Below are 22,428 nucleotides of genomic sequence, written 5' to 3' on the forward strand. Positions count from 1 at the left end.
CCATTTTCCACTAATTGGGGAGTTCTGAGGGTTGAGTGTGAATGAAAATTTGTGAGGTCACAAGTGCCTGCTTAGGTAATCCTGGATCTGTCTTAAAAACAGGTAATCACATTGTCATGTAGAAGGGTTCTGTGGTAGGGAAAATTGCCTTTATGTTAGAGATTATTAACGTGCCTCCACATTCACCTGGGCGGCTTGCTTAAAATCTTTGGGTTCCTTTATAAAAATATTCGGGGCGGGGGGGGGGGGCGTGCGGTAGAAGCACTGCTGTCTGAGAACGCTGTAAAGCCCATCCCTGTTTGCTGTCACACAGCCACAGCCCCATCCCTATTCCTGTAGGTAGGCAACATGGCGGCAGCGTTTATGATGAGGTACAGCTAAGGCCTGGGTCTTTAAACCACCACAAAGGGCTAAGACTTTAGTGGGAGCTGATTTATTTTCGCGAACACTTAAATTTGAAAAGGTGTATTTAAATGATTTGGGGAACGCTTAAGTATTTTTAAGTATTTGCAAAAAATTGAGAAGCAGAGCTGACTCCCAGTACAGCATGACCGTGAAAAGGAGAAGGGAATGACCTTCAACGGGTGCTAAAGTCCTAACAATTAGAGGGGCCAAACTTAATGGAGGGTAGAAACGGTAGGAGGTCGGCTTTAGCCTTAACAACTGGGTCCGGCCCGCGACGGCTGCAGCCGGAACACGGTGACGCGCTTCCGTGGGTGTGGCCGGCCGCTCGCTTGGTCACTTCCGTCGCGCCTGCGCAGTTGCCTCCCGGGCGACTGTGGCGGTTTCCCGGCATCAACCAGTTAGCGGAAGACTGTTGTTTAACTCCCGAGGGCGATGCGTTCTGGCGCAGCAGTCAGGGCCTGCCAGAAAGTGTGCAGGTGCCTGTTGTCTGGCTTTGGAGGTCGAGTGGATGGGGGGCAGCCTGAGCCGTTAATGGAAGGGAGTAGTTCCTTCGGAGGGCCCGTGAGGTCGCACGCGGAGCTGCCTCGGGGGAGCGAGCCGATCGAAGCCCCCGAGTCCAGTGAGGGGACCGAGGAGCTGGTAGAGATCTGTCAGAGAAGGCATTTCTTCAGTGGCAGCAAGCGGCAGCTTAACCGACATTCTCTTCTGAGCGGGTGCCACCCCGGCTTTGGCCCCTTGGGCATTGAGTTGCGGAAGAACCTGGCAGCAGAATGGTGGTCCTCGGTGGTGGTGTTCAGGGAGCAGGTCTTCCCTGTAGATGCCCTCCATCACGAGCCTGGCCCTACGCTGCCTGGGGACAGTACCTTCAGGTTAGTTTCAGCAGAAACTCTACGGGAGATCTTGCAAGACAAAGAGCTGAGTAAGGAACAGCTAGTAGCATTTCTTGAAAACTTATTAAAAACTTCTGGGAAACTACGGGAGAACCTTCTTCACGGTATGCTTCACGGTTTCATGCTTCAAAATAGATGGGGTGGAATGGCAGACTTGCTAGATTTCGCGGATTGTAACTGGTCCTTTATTCACGTAAAAAGGAAATCTGGTTCTCATCTTTTTGAAGTAGTTGGGTATATTGACAGTGTTTCTACCAAGGAGAAAAGTCTCTGGAATAGTTACTGTTCCTTAAAGAATCTGGCTTGAAGGACCAGGTGACGCTCTTAATTTCATCGGGCAAACCTGCAGTTCCATTGAGCAGCCCTAGAATTAGGGGTAAATTAAATCATGTGAATCATTTGTTGGTAAATACTTCCACAGTTACTCTTTAATTTTTACACACAATAGGCTAATCAAGAGCTCATTCTTCTAGAGCAAAAAAAAATCCCTTCCCCCAATTTTTCATACTGAAAACCTATCTATCTACACTCTTGTTTGAAGAGCCCTTTAAGTGATGTTTGTGTCAACTAAAAAAAAAAAAAAAGGACTAATTAAGCTTTATAACTGATTCTTGAGTGAATACACAGAAAGTTACAGGGCACCATTTGCCTTTAAAGTTTATTTTTGTAATCTCTGCACTCGGGTTGGGGCTGGAACTCCCAACCCTGAGATCAAGTGTCACCTGCTCCTCTGAACCAGCCAGGCACCCCCATCATTTGCCTTTAAAGTCAAATAGAACACGATCGCAGAGATTCTGAAGAAAAAAAAAAAATTCAAGTTCTTTATAGTACAGACTTGCCGTCACAGCATCTCATCTTTGCAAAATGCTATCCTTACTGTGTTAATTAAATGGCACTAATTTAACCAATGTCCATGGTTCTCTGAAAATTAGTACCCACTTTATAGCTCTTTAAAAATTTCCTTAATAAAGGAAACTGGTGAATATTTGTGACAGTTTTGATTTGTATTATTTTAATTATTCCATGATGTCTTTATTTGAGGCAAGTTAAATCACTGCTTTTTACCATGTTCAAAACAAATCTATCTTTTCCTCCCTATTAGAAAATGAAATTTAATGGCACCTGGGTGGCTCAGTCAGTTAAACATCTGCCTTCAGCTCAGGGTCCTGGGATCAAACACCATGTTGGGCTGCCTACTCAGTGAGGAGTCTGCTTCTCCTGCCACTGACAACCCCCGCCCCTCGTGCTCTCTCTGTTTGAAATAAATAAGTAAAATCTTTTTAAAAAGGGGGGGGGGGCAAATGAAACTTAGCTTGCTTAGATGTCCATTCATCAAAATACACATTGATATATTAGACATTTTCTTTCCTTTAGGAAACACAAAACCACTTATTTAGAATCCTTGAGTTAAGTAGTGTTTTTAGCTTAGAATTACCCAGTTTGCTACTACTTTCTATTCCCAAGGCCCTTGCTCTCTTTATTTCATGTCTGAACTACTGAACTCATAAGCTGTACTTATGAATAGTTTTTTAAAAAGTTCTCAGCCATTATATTTCCAGATATAGTTATTGTCCCATTTTCCTTTGTCGTGTGACAAATTACATATGTTAGACTTTTCCCCCATCTTGCCATAAACTTTCTTGAACAGTCACATTTTAAAGAATCTGCATCCAATAACTCAGATACTTCTGTTTTTCTCTGGGCCTTTGGTTATTTGGACTTCTCTCCTGCTCTTCTGTGTTATTTGTATATAAATTGTAGAGATAAATTGAGCTTCTGGGTGGTGGTTTATTCTTCCTGGGAGGATTTACTTTTTGCTTTTGGCAGGCAGCTAGAGTGGGAGCTATCTTTTTTTAAGATTTTATTTATTTGAGAGAGAGAGAGCACAAGTGGTGGGGAGGAGCAGAGGGAGAAGGAGAAGCAGACTTCCCACTGAGCAGGGAACTCCATGTGAGGCTCAATCCCAGGACACTGAGATCATGACCTGAGCCAAAGGCAGACACTCATCCAGCCGACTGAGCCACCAGACGCCTCATAGAGTGGGAGCATTGGGATTAAGTTTATTGGAGACTGGTCTTCAGGGGTTTCATCCCTACTGCTAAATTGTAGCCCTTTGAGTGTCCCTAGTGAAAGGCTGGGGTGTTTACCAGGGTCCCTCCTTGAGGAGTCAGGAACTATAGTTTTTGTACTTCCCAGTCCCTTAAGATGTCACGAAGCTTCTCAGCTCTGCTAATTGAGATTTAGAAAAGCAGCACTAAATGTTGGGCTCACCTCTCTGCTCCTCCCTTCTCTCCATACTTTGGACCCTCAAGTCCTTACTGCCTTGATAGATAGCTCAGGCTTGAAGCAGATTTTTTTTTTTTTTTTTTAAGTTTCTTGACCACCTTTTCCTATCTTGCTGATCTACTATTACCAGAAGCAGAAATCTCAAGTAACTTAAACACAATGCTGTCATTTAGTGGGATGTAATCTAAGTGCATAAGAAACACAATGGAATCTTGAACTTAGATTTATTCCAAATAGAAATGTTGGAATTATAATTCTGAAGCTGTTTCAAATATGTTGTAAAATAAAGCAAATAGATGGATTAATGTTAATGAAAATGAATTAATTTTCACTGTGAGAAAAAAGAGATACAAATATGAAGGAAGACAAGGATAAACTTTGCAATGTTAAATTTGAATCAGCAATATCAGTATGACCTCCTAATTAAAAAAATAACATTATTCTTAACTTTCTTCATTGAAAGGTCCTATAAGTAATGACAATAGCAGTGAACACACCTAGTACCCACATTTTTATTTCTAAAATGAACCAGTGCTTGGGGAAATGGCTTATCCCAGGACTGGGGCAGGGAAAGCACAAGATGAGTTTTATGGTGTTGGAAATTTTATGGTGTTAGAAAGCAAAGAAACATTTGAAGACTGGTGAGGTCACGTCGAAAGGACACAGATGCTGGCCTGAGGGAGACTTCCACCGGCTAAATTTGAGACAAACTGAATATTAAGTATTAATGGTAATGGATCATAACACATTAAAATTAAAAATTTATTGTGTTAATCAAAAAAGTAAGTAGTTGAGGCTGCTGGTAGGGGAATGAGGTGGAGAAAGTTTTATTTTTTTCACAGAAGCTGTGTAATAAATGTGGAAGGAAAGAGAGAAAAATCACCATTTTGTGATTTTGTAATCCCCAGTATAGTAATTGATTCAAGCAGGATGATCAGTGGATTCTAAAATGTTGGGTGGGAGATTGTTGAGCAGGATACTGTTGGGGAATGGATATTCACTACCTAACCAGGTAATCAAATTTAGTTTCATTAATATGCAATAATTTGATATTATTTTTCTCCTGTTAGAATCCAAACACATCAACTATGTAGTATTTATTTCTGCTAAAAATGATTTACCCAAGTGAGTGAAACAATCAGCCAAATCTTGAGTATGACTGTTCTGGACTGAAACCACAAGTCAGAGTCATTAAAAGTTAGAAAAGGAGGGAGGAATCAGGGGCAATGTTCCAGAATAAGAGATTAAAGATGGGACACCTCAGTGGCTTAGCGGTTAAGTGTCTGTCTTAACCATGCTCAGGTCATGATCCCGGGGTCCTGGGATTGAACCCCACATTGGGCTCCCTGCTCAGTGGGAAGCCTGTTTTCTCCCTGTCCCATTCCCCCTGCTTGTGTTTCCTCTCTGGTTGTCTATCTGTGTGAGAAATAAAATCTTTAAAAAAAAAAAAAAGCAATTAAAGAGAAGTAATCAAAATGCAGAGCAGGAGCCTTAATTAGGGAAAAAGAGAACAACAAATGACATTTGGGAGACAATTGGAGAAAATAGAATATCGACCATATGTTATATAAAATTACAGTATTATGATTAATTTTATGGTGTAATGGTATGCAGAGAATAATTTTAGGAGACACATGCTGAAATGTTTTGGGGTGAACAAGGAGAAAATGTGGCGAATGTTGACAGTTGGTGAATCTAGCTGAAGAGTACAGGTATTTATGTACTATCAACTTTCTTGTAGATTTGAAAATCAAACTAAAAAGTTGTGGGGAAACTAAGTTGTAATCAGTGAAGATCTGCCTGAATAGTTCTGTGCTACTTGTACTGCTGTGTTAATTATTATAATATTAATTTGTTTATAAGCTGACCCTTATGACTTGGGTTTATAGAATAGATTTACATAGTGACAAATTTATCTTCTGACAGGTGCTTTGGAGCACTATGTTAATTGCCTGGATCTGGTAAACAAGAGACTACCTTTTGGCCTTGCCCACATTGGAGTGTGTTTTCATCCTGTTTCTGATACTAAGCAGACACCTGATGGTGTTAAAAGGTACCAAAAAATGGCAGATAACTTGGCCTTGTATTTAATCAAGAACCAGTCACTTTCATTTTAGGATAAATTATATAATCTTTGAGTAAGTAACTGTCTGATATTTCTGATATCCAAAGAATCGGTGAGAAGACTGAGGCTTCACTGGTTTGGTTTACTTCAGCAAGAACCGCAGGCCAGTGGCTTGATTTCTGGTTACGTCATCGACTCCTGTGGTGGAGAAAGGTACCCTTAATTTAATAATTAATAGGTGAAGCGTCTTAGTGTGTCAGAGATAATACTTCTGTACAGTAAATGAAATTTTGGGGCACCTGGGCGATTCAGTTGGTTAAGTGTCTGCCTTCAGCTCAGGTCATGATCCCAGGGTCCTGGGATCCAGTCCCACATCAGGCTCCCTGCTCAGCAGGGAGCCTGCTTCTCCTCCCTCTGCCTACTGCTCCCTCTGCCTGCTGCTCCCTCTGCTCTTGCTCTCTCTCTCTCTGTCTCTGTCAAATAAATAAAATCATAAATAAATTAATAAGTAAATGAAATTTTATTTGATGTGGGGCTATGTTATGTTTGTAAGAGACAGCTCTAGTAAATCAATAAGTATGAATAAAAGCCTCTTTGTAATGATTTTCTTTGTTCCATATAAAAAGTTAAAAATAAAAATATAAAGATATCTGTTGATGTCTTTCTCATTCAAAAGCTTTTGTGGATAAGCCTTTGGAGTTGAGATAGAGTTCAGCCGCCTCCCCTGGCATTCCTGGCAGGTGTAGAGTTTGACCTTTGCATACCCTTAAAGCTTCAACCTTTGCTCCCTGCCTCTGTCCATGAATTCTCTGTATTGGAAAATGGTTCTGTGATCTATTTTCAAGTTTTAGTACTTGCTGAAGAAGAAAGAGTTGAAATACGTATTGTATTTGTGGCTCACCATTGTCTTGCCTTTTTCCAATTCTAAAATCCTCAAACAACCACTCAGTTAAGTAGAATAATTACAAATAGTCACACTATTCAAGGATAAGAATGGTGAGTATACACTTTCTTCTCTATCCCTCTTAGTTTATGGTCACCTTCCCTTCTTATTAACTGGCCCAAAAAAGGCTAGATCACTCACAATAGTTTTTCTCTGTAGTTCTTCCAGGCTAAAAACTGTTTTTAGCAATGCATTTGCTCATATTTAACTGAACTTCATAGTTTTTATATGGGATCTGACTGGTTTCATTCAGTTGCCACATAAAAGTCTCAGGCAACTTTACTTTTTTAATCTTTAGTTTCATAAATTAATAAAACAAACTTTCTTCTCCAGTTTGCTATGAGTCCGTCTAACTTCAGCAGCAGTGATTGTCAGGACGAAGAGGGACGAAAAGGAAACCAACTTTATTACAACTTCCCATGGGGAAAGGAGCCAATAGAGACCCTGTGGAATCTAGGAGACCGTGAACTTTTACACACGTGTCCTGGAAATGAGTCTCAATTACACGTATGTTTTACCTTGAGCTCCTATCCATCATTTACCCAGATTCTCTAACTGATCATTTCTGAAGCCATTTGAGAACAGGTTGCAGACACAGGGCCCCATGACCTCTTAATACTGTAGTATATATTTCTGAAGTGCAAGGACAATCACCTTTGTAACCACAACACAGCCATCAAAATCAAGAATGTGCCAGTCATCCATTATTACCATCCAATCCATATAATCCTTCAGATGTAACCGATTATCCTAATAATGCCTTTCATAGGTCCATTATCCAGTTTAGGATTTCACATAGTTGTCATAACTCTAGTCTCCTTCAAATGAATAGTTCATTTTATCTTGTCTTTCATGACCTTGACTTTCTTTTTTAAAGATTTTATTTTTAAGTAATCTCTACACCGGGGGCGCCTGGCTGGCTCAGTGGGTTAAAGCCTCTGCCTTCGGCTCAGGTCATGATCCCAGGGTCCTGGTGTCGAGCCCCGCATCGGGCTCTCTGCACAGCAGGGAGCCTGCTTCCCTCTCTCTCTCTCTGCCTGCTTCTCTGCCTACTTGTGATCCTTCTCTCTGTCAAATAAATAAATAAAATCTTTAAAAAAAAAAAAAAAAAGTAATCTCTACACCGAATGTGAGGCTCGAACTCACAAGCTGGAGATCAAGAGTCACCTGCTCTATGAACTGAGCCAGCCAGGCAACCTATGACTTTGACATTTTTGAACAATGTAGGCCTTTGCTCTTAATTTGTGGAATGTCCCTCAGTTTGAGTTTCTGTCATGTATTCTTATGGTTTATGTATTTTTGCTAGGAATACCATAGAAATGGTGTTGTCCTCTTCTCAGGCATCATATCAGGAGGCACATGATACCATATTTGTTACTGGCAATGTTCACTTTTATCTCTTGGTTAAGATAGTGCTACCAGGTTTCTCCAATGTAAAGTTGACAGATTTTTGTACTTATTAATTAGTAAGTAATTGGTAAGTCTTTTGTGACAAACATTTTAAGACTAGGTAAATAACTTGTTTCTGACCACATTTTAACTTACCAGTTGCAGCATACCTTGGTGATTCTTGGGCAGATCAGTGATTACTATGAGGGTTGCCAAGTGGTATCTTTTTTTTATTATTATTAATTTTTTTTTCTTTAAAGATTTGATTTATTTATTTGAGAGAGAGAGAGCATGAAAGGGGAGAGGGTCAGAGGGAGAAGCAGACTCCCCACCAATCAGGGAGCCCGATGTGGGACTCGATCCCGGGATTCTAGGATCATGACCTGAGTCAGAGGCAGTCACTTAACCAACTGAGCCACCCAGGTTCCCTATTATTATTAATTTTATTATTACTTCATTATTTCTTTTAGATTTATTTATCAACAGTATACTGTGGGGGTGAGCTTTTCACTCTCTTTCTTTTTATGGGCTTACAGATTCCTATTTTTCTCCATGAGTTGGACTCTGTTACTAGCATTTTTTTGTTTTGATGCTAAAATTGTCCTAAACTTGGCCAGTGTCCTTTTGACATATCCCGGTCATTCTCTGAGCACTTCTATCTTTTGCAGCAACTCATTATTCCGAGATCATCTTGTTTCTTGGACTGGCTGTGCAGTCAGCCATTTCTCCAAGGAACCTTAATTCTTATTAGAGGAAAATGTATTTGAAATCTGAGATTTTGCTTCTAGGTGTACTCTTTGCAACTGGGTATCATTGCTCCTGGGCCCTTTCTGTGGACACAGCTAGGAAATATTTGGAGGCGATTGCTTATATGTATATATTTACACACTTAACTCTGTGTCTATATTTACCTATTATTAAAAACTAGGAGTTCCTACCAGTTCTTCAAGTTCTAGTCTAATGCCACAGGGTTTATTCTAGTTTTACCTCTTTCCAAATTTATAATTCTGTTCTTTGACCGAAACCTGGCTCCCAGTATCTTCAGTATGTTGATTTTTTCATTTCTTGTATGTAACCAAACTCCCTACCATTCTCATGCAAAGATCAACCCTGATACCAGATCTCCTACGGCCTTTTTAAAAAATTTAAAATCAATTAACATAAAGTTATTATTAGTTTCAGAGGTAGAATTTAGTGATTCGTGAGTTGCATGTAACACCCGCTGCCTTCCTTAATGCCCATCACCCAGTAACCCCATCCCCCCACCCACCTCCCCTCCAGCAACCCTCGGTTTGTTTCCAATAGTTTAAGAGTCTCTCATGGTTTGTCTACTTTTCTGATTTTGTCTTATTTTAAGAGTACTGCCTTTTGAGGACAAATTCACATTAATCTTTACAGTACCATATGCCATTAAAATGGGTTTAAAATGCCAACACAGGGGCACCTGGGTGGCTCAGTCATTAAGCGTCTGCCTTCGGCTCAGGTCATGATCTCAGGGTCCTGGGATCAAGTCGCGTGTCTGGTTTCATGCTCAGAGGGAAGCCTGCTTCTTCCTCTTCCCTCTCTTGCTGTCTCCCTCTGTCAAATAAATAAAATCTTTAATAACAATAATAATAATAAAACAATACATATGTGTTAATGAAGACTGTGCTTAATCACGGATAATTAATAGAAGTTGAGGATTGACAAATTTTTTTTTAAGTATTAGAGAATTACATGAATGTTCAGATGACTGTGATAACAGTAAAAAAAAGAATGAAGACAGAACTGTTTATATGCAAAACCTTTTAAATTTTTAGGATTGACATTGAAAAAAATTTAGGTGATTATCAGTTTAAAAGAAAGGCAGTAATAAGTGTTTTTATCAATCCCTGTTTTACATTGTGCATTATGGTATATTTTATATTCTTAATTATAGCCTTAAAGTAAATACCCCAAACCTGGTTTTTAAAAGAGGTTTGCTTATTATAAAAACTTTATATTTCCAGAGATTATACTCCAAACTCCTATCCTTAAACATACCAGTTTTTTTCTCTAAGGGCCCTGCTGAACTCTTATAATATTATCCTCTTTATTAACCTAGGGACCTTTGGAAAAATAGTGATGCTGAGGTCCCACTCCTATCCAGGTAGTTCAGAATTTCTAGGAATGGGGCCCAAGCATAAAACCTTTACATTTTAAAACTCAAGGCAATTCTAATACATAGCCAGTTGAGACTCACTGATCTACACCCTAATCTCCCTGAGAGCAGGGAGTATGTCAGACCCATTTTTGTGGGTCCACTGCCTAGCACAGGTTGGCCCAGAGTGAAGGCTTTGTAGAATGAATTTGTAAGTTTGTGTTCTGATTCTGTGAGTCTGTAGTTTTAAGAGAGAGCTCTGCTAACAGTCTTTATATTTGTTCTACTTTTCTGTGAAGGGCCGAGATGGACGAAAAAATGTGGTTCCGTATGTTTTATCTGTTACTGGAAATCTGGACCGAGGTGTGCTGGCTTACCTCTACGATTCTTTCCAGCTCACAGAGAACTCCTTTACAAGGAAGAAGAATCTTCAGAGAAAGGTGCTTTTGATTTTCAGAGATAAACTTGGGAAGCTAAAAAGATGTTTTTTCCTCGTACGTTAGTGGGCTTGGTTTCTTAACACAAACTTGTGAATAATAAATTTCTTTCAGTGCAGGTTCTTTTACCATTTTTCATTTTTTAGAACCTGGCCACGGGAGTAATAAGCAGGTTCTCACAGAATAGAGCAAGATATTCCTATTGGGTAATCCCAGAGGCATTTCTCTTTGATCCTGGCAGACAGGTAGAGAGCAATCTCTGATTCTTAGCCCCTGAGCCTTTCACTCGGTGGCTTCCATTTATTTGCATCAGAGTGTTAAGCAGGAATATGTCAGACTACCAAGACTGTGGTATTGACCTCTCTGCTTCTAGTCTGACCCCAAGTGGCTATTCACTAGATCACAGGAGCTGTCTTGGGGCCTGAGTCAAGGACATGTTTATGGGCTCAAAATCAAGAGAGAAGAGGGACTGAAGCCACAGGAAAGAAGATAAATGCCTAATGGAGCGAGATTTTAGAGGAGACATGAAGGGTCAAGACAGGAATAAGAACACCAGTGGAGGGATTGGTCCTGAAAAGGAGTTATTTGAGAAAGCACAGAGAAGAGAAATGATGGTGTAGATATAAATACACTACTAGGGCTGGTTAGCCTTTGAAGGAAGTTTTCCTCATATCCTCTATCTCCTTAGGGAATTAGAAAGCAGGATGATTAGCTTAAAATGTGGAGGAATAGAGGTTTAAGTGGCCAGAATTTAGAGTGTTCATATTCCCCTGAATGTGAAAGGGAGCTGCCCAGAATCAAAAGTTTCAACATGTTGAGTTTGGAAACCATGAATTTGTAGTACCACTTTGCATAGCTGAGTAGTTTATCATGCAGTGTTCATTTAGCCTGATATGCCCATAAAGAAGGTCACATTATAGAATCGTTCTAGGGTTGGGGTTTATAGGATATATAGCAAATGAGGGATCCTTTCTTTTCTTACACCCCACATCCAAATCATCAGCAAAAACCACTTGACTCTGTCTTCAAATATATCCTGAATCTGACCATTTTTTACCACTTGCCCTCCTTCCACTCTAATCAATGCCACCACCATCCCCTCCACTGGCACTGAGTGGCCCTTTTAAAAGGTACATGTAACTTTGCCCCCCTGCTTAGAACACTCCACTGAGTTCCTGTTTGATTCAGAGGAAAAGGCAAAGCCCCTAAAGTGTTTTACAAAACCATTCCCTTTTGACCTCCTCCTCCAGCCCCCACCTTACTCTCTGCTCCAACAGCGCAGACCCCTTTGCTGTTTCTAGAAAATGTCAGTAATGCTTCCAGCTCAGAATTTTGTCATGGTTCTCCCCTTTGTCTGAAATGCTCTTCCTCCAGGATCCACAACCACCTCTCAAGTCTTTGCTCAACTGTCAACCTCAGACCTTTTACCAACTTATTTAAAATTGCAAAAAAAACCTCTCCAGCCCGCCCCTCCAGCATTTCCTGTCTCCTCCCCCACCAACCTTTTTTTTAACCACTTACCACCTTCAAGCATATTATTTACTTGTTTATTATCTCCCCATCCCCACCATGAGGAGCAAGGAGTTAGGAACCTAGTACCTAGAACTGTTTCTGGCACCAAGAAGCCACCCAGTTGTTGAGTGGATGGATGAGTAAGAAGAGTGGTAGGTTTTGGCAAGAGAAAGTTCGAATAACGAGTCCCTTGGCTAGGGCTGGGTAGGGAAAGCAATGATACCAGGAAGGGATGTTTGGATTGAGGGAAAATGGAGTCATCAGGAAATGAGAGAGTATCAAGTGAACTTACTTCTGCAGAACATCTAAGTGGAGAAATCAATGAGCAGCTGGATATAGCCAGCTGAACACATCATTACACGATTTATGACCTCAGCTAGCTTCCGTTTTCACATGCAGTTTTTACAGTTTAGAAAGCTCCATGTTTGATAGTGCCTGTGTTAGATTTAAACAAGATGTGCTATCCATTTTCCCCCCTCTCTTTAAATTGCTTTAGGTACTTAAACTTCACCCTTGTTTAGCCCCTGTTAAGGTTGCTTTGGATGTGGGAAGAGGCCCAACGGTGGAATTAAGACAGGTGGGTCAAATGAGTTTTAGTATCATGATTTTAAATAAAACCATTACTTAGGGGCTCCTGGGTGGCTCAGTGGGTTAAAGCCTCTGCCTTTGGCTCAGGTCATGATCCCAGGGTCCTGGGATCGAGCCCCACATCGGGCTCTCTGCACAGCAGGGAGCCTGTTTCCTCCTCTCTCTCTCTGCCTACTTGTGATCTCTGTCAAATAAATAAATAATATTTTTAAATAAATAAATAAAACTATTACTTCAAATAAATTGGTAACTTACCTTGTAAAATTTTGATTCGTTTGCTTTTTAAAAAATTTAATTAAATAGCTATGGATACATACTCTGGTTTATTGTAGATTATATGAAGCATAGTATATAAAAGAAGCTATATACAGCTCAGTGATTTTGTTGTTAAAGTCATGCTTACTCATAGTTGCCTTTTCAAATGAGTACGCAGAGTTTTGGTAATCCAAGTGTTTGTACAAATGTCTAGTGAATTATTTCTTGCCCGCTTACATTTTTAACCTCACACTTTTTTGATACTTATTGGTATCAGTACAGGTTCTAGATCGATACCTTATTTTGGTTCTTCTAATCTATCTGGTCTAATTAAACACTCTTGGGAAGCCAAGAGGGTGGTTTTAGTTTCTTTCCAGAAACCCCTTCAGCAGTCATGCCTGGGTCCTGGGTGACTCAGAGCCACCCAGCACCTAAGTGAGGATACTAGCCAGATCTACCCAACTTTCTTCCTCAGGCTCCTGTGGAGAGGTCTGGGAAGGTGGGGATAGTGCACTCAGGGGAAGGGAAGGTGGTGGTTTAATTTCCACTTTTCCCCCTAGGGTTGTGGCAGCCTCCTGAAGACCCTTGTAGGTAGAAGGTCCTTGGGGGGTTTTGTTGTTGTTGTTTTGTGGGGTTTTTGCTTGAAGGATAAAAAAGAACTCCACTCCCTAAATTTTTGTCATTGCAATTACAGGTCTTGTTTTGGTTTTATTTATGTATAAGAACATAATAGTATTTTGTTCCTTGGGTGTTTTTAATTTACCAAAAGGGAGTATGTTATATATCTTATTCTATTTTTAGCTTTTCTCCCCTCAGTAGTAGGACAGAACCTTCTGGGCCATATAAGGGTTTTGGTGGTTATATACATGGAGGTGGTATTTCTGGATAAAATGGACACGTATCCTAAATTTCACTATTGTCAGTGAGATTGTTTCCAGATTGGCTGCCCCTGTTCGTATTCTCGTGGTGTAGGGGTTCCCATTTCCTTACTTGGGCCAGAGCTACTTCTCTTCTGCCTTCCAGTAGGAAGAGCAGATGTTCTTGCTGTCACCCACTAACTTTTTAAAATCCACAGTGATGTTTATTTTTCTCTGTTAATAATTTTAATAACAATAATAAATATAATATAATAAAAATATAATATAATAATAATTTGAATAATAAACCATAGTTTATTGTGCAGATATTTATAATATAAATATATATTTACACATTAATATATATATTTATATTACATATAAATATAAAAATAAATATAAAATATTTCTAATGAACCAAATATATAATATAATAAAGTAATGATTTTAATAATAATAATAAACCAAACGTTTATTGTGTAAATATTTATATTCTCAACTATCCCCAAATATCAAGTCCCTTCACACCCATTGGTCTTTCCCTGGGAACTCGTTAGAAATGCACATTGTTGGTCCTCACCCCAGAGCTGCTGGATCAGAAACTCTGGTAATGCAGCAGAGCAACCTGTGTTTGACAATCCCTGGAGGGGATTCCAATATTCTCTGAAGTTTGAGAAACAGTGCTGTAGCTCAGGCATACCCTCCCCCACCCACTGGAGCAACCCTCCCCTGCAGGGCCATCTGGAAACATTTTTTGTGGGGAGGTGGGGTGGGGAGGGGAGTGCTGTAGGCATCTCAGGGAGGCCACGATGCTGCTAAACAAATCCCAGCGTCAGCAGTGCAGAAGGGGAGAAAACCTGCTCTAGACTTTTAGCTCTGGGTTGTTAAGGGTGTTTAAAATTTTTGCCATTTTGCTTCACCATTGCGTGTGAAGAAAACAGTAAAGTTTATTGTGTAATATTACTCATTATTCTGTATTTCCGGTCAGGTTTTGTGTCCAGCATTCCCACTGAAACAAACCATTCTCTGGAAACGTTTTCTTTAGTTGGCTTCAGGAACACCACTCTCCTCATTTTCCTCCTACTTGTCTGGCTACTCCTCCTTTGTTTCCTTTACTGGCTGGCTCTTCTCTTCCCAACTGGGGGTGTAACCCTGGGGCTCAGCTGCCAGCTCTTAGAGGAGTGCACAGTTAGCACAGCCCTTTGCACTTAGTGTTTTTCTCTGATGAAATCTGTTTTGTTTGAGTTTTGAAGGGTAATGATGATGACAAAAATGCTTATATCTGTTATATAAAATTTTCTCTTAGGGAAGATTTGCATAGAGTAGCTTTGCAGTGCTTAATTTCTTCATTTTTAGAGGAAGTATGCTATTTGTAAGTATCCAGTGTATGAATTGTAAACAGTATGATCACACAACTAAAAAAAATTCATGCTCTGTGTTAAGGACTGAAAAAGGTGATTTGTGGTTTCCCCAAAACAGGGTAGTCATTTTGGCTACTTTTACTTCATTCGTATTTGAATTGTTTGTATTTTTTCCTTAGGTCTGTCAAGGGTTATTTAATGAATTACTAGAAAATGGAATTTCTGTGTGGCCTGGTTATTTGGAAACTGTGCAGTCCTCATTGGAGCAACTTTACTCAAAGTAAGATTGTCTTTCTTGTCACTAAAACCATGTGTTCAGAGTTTTTGGTGGTGTGTTTCTTTATGAGTAACAGAAATCTCTTCTAAATATATGTAAATATATATATATATATTATATATAATACAATTTACCCCAAATTATGTGTTGAGGTGACTTTTCATTTATTACAATAAGTTAGAGAAACTTTCTGAAAAATTTAGTTTGTATATGGTTCAGATACTTTTAAAAAGTGGTTTTGGTCCAACTCTCAAGCCCTGCTTTTGAGTTTTATGACTCTGGAAAGTGGCTGGATTCTAAAGTAATTGAAGCTGGTAATATGGTGACTTTATAGTTTATATTTGTGCTCATGTATTTTGTTCAACTACTTTTTTCCTTAGATATGATGAAATGAGTATCCTGTTCACAGTTTTGATTACTGAAGCTACTTTGGAGAATGGGTTAATACATCTGAGAAGTAGAGACACCACAATGAAGGAAATGATGCATATATCCAAAGTAAAAGATTTTTTGGTCAAGTATATATCATCAGCTAAGAATGTATAGATTTTAATATTTGTCTAATAAATATTCTCCTTTCCTAATTTGATTGTTTTATGTTAGATTTGTTTTAGCCTCTTTATTCTTACGAAGTGAACATTTTTGGTGCTTTTTTAATTCAGTTTTTATTATTTATATTTCTTAATGGATTCCATTCTATCAGAAATGTGTTCAGCTACAAGAAACAAAAATCCCACTGTATTGGATTAAGCAGATTGTAATTTGTTTTTCTCATAACAAGAAGTCTTAGAGGGGTGGGCGTAGACTGTCCAGAGCTGGTATAATTGTTTCCTCTATAGTTAGGGACCCAGGCTCTTGATATCTTTCTGTTCTACCATCTTGGGTATGTTGGCTTTTATTTTTATACTTGCTGCTTTGTAGTCACAAGGTGGTTGCTATATTTCTAGCCTTCTTGTCCACATTCTAGTTAGGAAGAAAATCAAAGAGATAAGAGTTAACTGGCCAAAACTCTTCCTTTTTTAACTGGGAAACTAAAAGCTTTCTCAGTCATCCCAGTCAGAAGATGTGTTCACATTTCATTGGTCAGAACTGGGTCACCTGGTTATCCCTAGGCCAGTCACTGCCTGAGGGAATGAGAATATCATGATTTATTTGGATCAAACACAGCTTATGCCTTAGGGCTTTGGTAGTGTCTTAACCCTTTCTGAAGTGGGTTTTCTTATCAGGAAAGATGGAGTCTTTTTAGAATCTGCCACATGTGTACAGTCAAATATTGAAGATTAACCCAAAACTAAACTTTAAGAAATTAGAACATTTATTGATTTTTTTAAAAACAAGATAAAATAAATATTAAATGGCATTATTACAGTGTATTTTGTGTCTGGTTCTAACAGGTATATTTAAAAGAAATCTTTGAACTTTTATGTGCTGCTTATGTTTGTGTTAATTATACTATCATTACTCACCTGACAAAAATTCCAAACATACGAAGAATAGTGTAATTAATACCAAGTGCTGTCACCTAGCACCAGTAACCATCAACCTGTGGACATCCTGCCTCATCCACCCAACAGCCATCCTTCCTTATCAGTTTGAAGCAGACTGCAGCTCTCATTTCATTTGTAAGTATTTTAGTTAAGTGTCTTTTGTTAACCACTATCACACCTAAAACAATTAACGCTAGATGATATTAAGGAATTATTGACAATTTCCTTGGATGTGTGATAATGGTATTATGGCTTTTTTTTTTAATCCTTATCTGAAAGAGACACATATGTAAATATTTTTTTCTCTAAAGATTTTATGTATTTATCTGTCAGAGAGAGAGAGTACAGGCAGGCAGAGTGGCAGGCAGAGGCAGAGGGAGAAGCAGGCTCCCTGTGGAGCAAGGAGCCCGATTTGGGACTCAATCCCAGGACGCTGGGCTCATGACCCAAGCCGAAGGCAGCCACTTAACCAACTGAGCCACCCAGGTGTCCCCATATGTAAATATTTTTGAGTGAAATTATATGATATCTGAGATTTACCTTAAGATTCTCCAGTTTTTAAAAAGTGGTGGAATATAGATAAAAAACAATAGTATTTCTGAGTTGTTGAAGCTGGGTGATGGGTACATGAGGGTTCATTGTATTATCTTTTTATTTTTGTGCATGTTTGAGAACTTTCATAATAAAAAGTTTTTAAAAAACAGTTCTTTAATATCAGATATCTACTTGGTTTTCCATTGTCTCATAATTTCATAAAATTGATTGAAGTTGATCATTAGGTCTTTTAGTCTCTCTCTCTTTAAGAAATTGGGTTGCTTATTATAGGGTTTGTCACTGTTTGGATTTTGCTTTTTGCACCCCCATGATAGTTTAACCTGTTCCTCTCTATATATAATTACCTATGGATTTGGAAGTAGAATCCAAAGGCTTAATCAGTTTCAAGTTTAATTGTGGGGGACAAGATTTTTCCTAGGTTATGCTCTCCTATCAGGAGGCAGTCATGTCTGGTGGTTTCTCTTTTGGGGATGCCAGCAGCCCTTGACCATGCTTAGGTCAGTCGGTTCTTTAGAGGTAACAAAACAGCAATATTCTGATTCTCTTCTTCATTCATTAGCTAGAGTATTTCTATTTCTTTTTTTTTTTAAGATTTTATTTATTTATTTGACAGAGAGAGAGAGATCACAAGTAGGCAGAGAGGCAGGCAGAGAGAGAGAGGGGAAGCAGGCTCCCTGCTGAGCAGAGAGCCTGATGTGGGCCTCAATCCCAGGACCCTGAGATTACGACCTGAGCCGAAGGCAGAGGCTTAACCCACTGAGCCACCCAGGTGCCCCGAGTATTTCTATTTCTATAAACCTCTATTGCTTGCTTAGAAGTATGAGAGAGGTAGGATAAATGCGGATTTGTCCCCTTTAAAGTTGTTCTCTTTGATGTTCAAATTGTCCTATCTTTGGCTGGTGGGAGCCTCTTCAAGTTGGCCTGGAGTTCTTTTGACACAACTTCAGGAGTATTTTTTTTTTTAAGATTTTATTTATTCATTTGAGAGAGAGAGATCACAAGTAGGCTGAGAGAGAAGGGGGGAAACGGGCTCCCCACCGAGCAGAGAACCCGATGCGGGGCCCAATCCCAGGACCCTGAGATCATGACGCAAGCCGAAGGCAGAGGCTTTAATTTAACCCACTGAGCCACCCAGGCGCCCCACTTCAGGAATATTTAATAGGTTCCTTTGTATCTAATGTCTGAAACAGAGTTTGCATATTTCAGAATTTCTGTAAAAAGCCCTGATTCCTTTTAATGGAAAATAGTATTTGGAAGCTGAATTGGCTATTGGGGATGCTTATTGTTAGAAGGTGTTCTTTGTTTCTAGGCCTCTTCATTGTTTACTACTAGGAAATGTGTGTGTGTGTGTGTGTGTGTGTGTTTTCCCCTAAAGTAAAAAAGTCATGGGGGCGCCTGGGTGGCTCAGTGGGTTGGGGCCTCTGCCTTCTGCTCAGGTCGTGATCTGGGCTCCTGGGATCAAGCCCAGCTTCTGGCTCTCTGCTCAGCGGGGAGCCTGCTTCCTCCTCTCTCTCTGCCTGCCTCTCTGCCTACTTGTGATCTCTGTCTGTCAAATAAATAAATAAAAATCTTAAAAAAATAAAAGTCATGAATTCACATCAGTACTTTATATTTAAATTCAGCACTGCAGTATGTGTATGAGAATCAGCTTTGAGATATATTTAATAGACTTATTTATTTCAAGTACAATTACATACAATACAAATTATGAGTTTTAGTAAATGTGTAACCACCACCACAGTGACAATATAGAACATTTCCTTCACCCTAAAAATGTCCCCTCGTGCCTTTTAGTACTGCAGAGTTTTTACTGAAATCCTTTTATCATATTCCAAAATCCCAGTTCTCAAGAATACTGAGGAGGCTGGGCCATCTGGGTGGCTCAGTCAGTTAAGCTTCTGCCTTCAGCTAGCTCATGATCCCGGGGTCCTGGTATTGAGCCTCACATTGGGCTCCCTGCTCAGTGAGGAGCCTGCATCTCCCTCCCGCTGTCCCTTGCTTGTGCTCTCTCATTACCTCACTCTCTCAAATTTAAAAAAAAAAAAAAAAAAAATTGAGGGTAATAATAAAATTAGAAAGCCACGCCCCACAACTGCTCATTTGCTTGATCTCACTTTAATTATGGCAGTCTCAGAATTGCCATACCAGTATGACCACCATATGCTTACTGAAAGGTTTAAATTTGAGGGGTGCCTGGGTGACTCGGTTAAGAATCGGACTCGATTTCATCTCGGTCGTGATCCTCAGGGTCCTGAGATGGAGCCCCGTGTCAGGCTGTGCGCTCAGCGGGGAGTCTGCTTGTCCCTCTCCCTCTGCTCTTTACCCCCCTCCCCTGCTCACAGGCTCTCACTCGCTCGCTCGTTTGCTCGCTCTCTCTAAAACAAAATATTTTTTTAAAAAGTAGAGGGCATCCTCCACCCGGCAAGATGGCGGCGGCCAGGACAGCCCGGAAGTGACGGGGCGCTAAGCCGTGTGCCCCGTGGCCTTTCCAGAGGGCCACATGGTCTGAAGAAGGGAGTTCCCAGCCCAGTCCAACGAATGCGTGTTGGCTTTTCTTGCCGTGGCCATGGGGATGTCCCAGTCATGCCTTTGCCCTGATGGGCAGGCTCAGCATTTTGCGCCGACTTGGAACTTCCTGGAGGCTGCAGTGGAAGCAAAGCTCGAGACCGGCCTCACAAGTCCCTCTGTGCGGACCGCGCGACCGGGAGCGCTGTGTGCCTGCCCGCGGAGGGAGGCGTGGCTGCCCCCAGGGCTGCCACCTCTGGCGGCTGCTCTGCGCTTTCTCCTACTCTCTCTGCCAAGCCGAGGCTCCTGTGCGCAGGGAGAAGCTGTCAGTGTGCACCTCAGATTGGCCGTGCTGGCCGGTGGAGAGTTTGTGGCAGCAGGAGAATGTGCGCCATGCTCTGGTTCCCAGGCTAAAACCACCCCTGAGTGGACCAGGTATGTGGAGAAAATCACAGGCAGCTCATCTACGAGGAATGAATTCAAAAGCTGCCTCTCAGCTCTGACGGAACAACACTTAATTCTGAAAATTTGAAGGGACCAGTCGTGGGTGTGGCCTTGGTCTTGGCTTGCCTTGGTCTTGGCTTGCCTTGTCATCGTTCATCAGGGGCAGCTGGACAGAAAAGCTCTGGAAAAGGTCCAGAAGCAAATCGAGTCCCTGTAGCTACCTTTCACTCTTTGATAGGGGGTCTTAGGGATGGTACCTCAGACACAGACAGTAGAAAGAACAGACTTGTGCCCTTTGTTCTTGGGAATTTGTGGTGGCACCTCCTTCTCTGTCTCTTGTCCACATAATTAATGATCATTAATGAGCAAAATATAGAAATATAGGATAGTTTTCTTCTCTCCAAGAGTCGGAGGCTTTACCGACTGAGCCACCCAGGCACCCCACCACAAGAGAGTTCTTGAAGGCATTTGGTGGCTATGTTATATACCACGTCTTCCTGTAAGGAAGCATGGGAGAAATTTCTTTCAGATAGCTGCTCCTGGCCTGTTATTGTATGTGTTATATATTTGTTCATTTTGTTCATTCCAAAAGGCCTTTTTGAGCACCTAAGTCCCAGGGACTGTAGGTACTGAGGATGTAGTGGTGAACAAGATAGGCCTTTCTAGGGGGTAGATAGGTGGGAACAGACACTAAGCAGGTAGGCACATGGACAATTTCAGGTAATTTCAAATAGTGATAGTGTTGTAGGTACTAGACAGGTTGATGTGCTAGATCATGGCTGAGATTGTGTGCTTTGCCTAAGTGGTCAGGAAGCTCAGAGCATGTGACCTTCACATTGAGGCTGAACGATACAAAGGAGCCAGATGTGTTAAGATCTGGGGCAGAGCATCCTGGACAGAGGGACAAGAAGTGCCAAGGCCCTTAGGAGGGAAAAGGTGTGGAGTGACCAAGGAGCAGAAAGGCCGGGGGGTGGGGGGCTGGAGCAGGTGAGCAGAGGGGAGATGAGTAGAAGATGAGGTCAGAGAGGTGGTCAGGACCCACATCACTTAGAGCCATGGTGGGCACAGCAAGTCTTCTGGAAGCCACTGGGGCAGGAGAGAATGTTTTGAGTAGAGAAGGGACATACTGTTATTTTGAAAAGATTACCATGGGAATGGGAGGCAGAGGAACAGAAGGCAAGCAGGGAGGCCTGTTAAGGAGCTCTGACAGGTGATGGCAGCCAGGACAAGATAGGTCGCAGTACCCTTCTTAGACCCAGCAAGAGGAGCCCCTGCACTGGGTCTGGTCTTTGAGCATCTTACTCTGGCCCTTCTCCATCTGCATCCTTCCCCCCAGGATGTTTGAGGGGCCACAGAGGCATGCTTGGAGATCATTGTAGTCCTTAGGTGTTTAATTTTTCTAACCTGTAAATCAGTTACAACCTCTGGTGTGGTGTATCGGGGAAGGGCTGAGGGCATAGTCCATGTCCCTCGAGGGTGAAAAGGAGAAATGAGTAAACAGTGAGTTTCAGGCATCACAGAACTGTTGATCATTCCTCTGGTTAGGTCTCCTTTGCATCCTTCCTGAGAAGCATCGCTGAGAGAAGGCAGTCTCCTTCGGTTGTAATCCATCAGCTCTGGGAGCAGAAGGGGCAGCTGGTCCTCCCCGCAAGGCTTTGTGCTGCCTCATGTTACCCTGCAGGTACCACCTTTTCCCAGTTTTCTATTGAGTTACTGGTGGCTTGGGTTTTTTGTTTGTTTGTTTGCTTTTTCAATAATTTGTAAGAGCTTGTTATATATTATGGAACTTCAAACTTTATGTGAGATGTGGGTTAAAAATATTTCCCCTACTAATTCTTTTGGCTTAACTTACGATTTTTAAATGTAATTTTAAAATGAGTCATCTAATTAAATTTAACAATCCTTGATGTCTTTGAATTGTGAGTCATACCTAGAAAAGCCTTCCCCTCTTTTTTTTAAGTTTATTTTTTATTTTTAAAGATTATTTTTAAAGATTATTTTCAAGTTCCTCCTATTTTCTTCTATCACTTCTATGGCTTTATTTTGAGATATT

The 22,428-nt window shown here is 40.8% G+C and overlaps 1 protein-coding gene and 1 pseudogene across 5 annotated transcripts; both read left to right on the forward strand.

Moving 5' to 3' along the window:
• Positions 1-783: 783 nt before the first annotated feature.
• Positions 784-15,968, forward strand: POLG2 (DNA polymerase gamma 2, accessory subunit). 5 transcript variants are annotated; one of them, XM_032870828.1, is made up of 8 exons: positions 784-1,399; positions 5,508-5,634; positions 5,754-5,859; positions 6,923-7,096; positions 10,397-10,537; positions 12,543-12,623; positions 15,287-15,387; positions 15,765-15,968. In XM_032870828.1, the coding sequence occupies exons 1-8, from the start codon at positions 838-840 to the stop codon at positions 15,928-15,930; spliced, it is 1,458 nt and encodes a 485-aa protein (XP_032726719.1). In that variant the 5' UTR covers positions 784-837; the 3' UTR covers positions 15,931-15,968. The 5 variants fall into 5 exon arrangements, with proteins under 5 accessions (XP_032726719.1, XP_032726720.1, XP_032726721.1 ...); XM_032870829.1 differs by lacking the exon at positions 12,543-12,623; XM_032870830.1 differs by lacking the exon at positions 10,397-10,537.
• A 4,055-nt stretch (positions 15,969-20,023) lies between these two features.
• On the forward strand, positions 20,024-20,592 carry LOC116875474 (annotated as a pseudogene).
• Positions 20,593-22,428: the final 1,836 nt, after the last annotated feature.

Source organism: Lontra canadensis, unplaced genomic scaffold (assembly GCF_010015895.1).
Source record: "Lontra canadensis isolate GAN:19392208 unplaced genomic scaffold, GSC_riverotter_1.0 scaffold41, whole genome shotgun sequence".
Lineage (NCBI taxonomy): Eukaryota > Metazoa > Chordata > Mammalia > Carnivora > Mustelidae > Lontra > Lontra canadensis.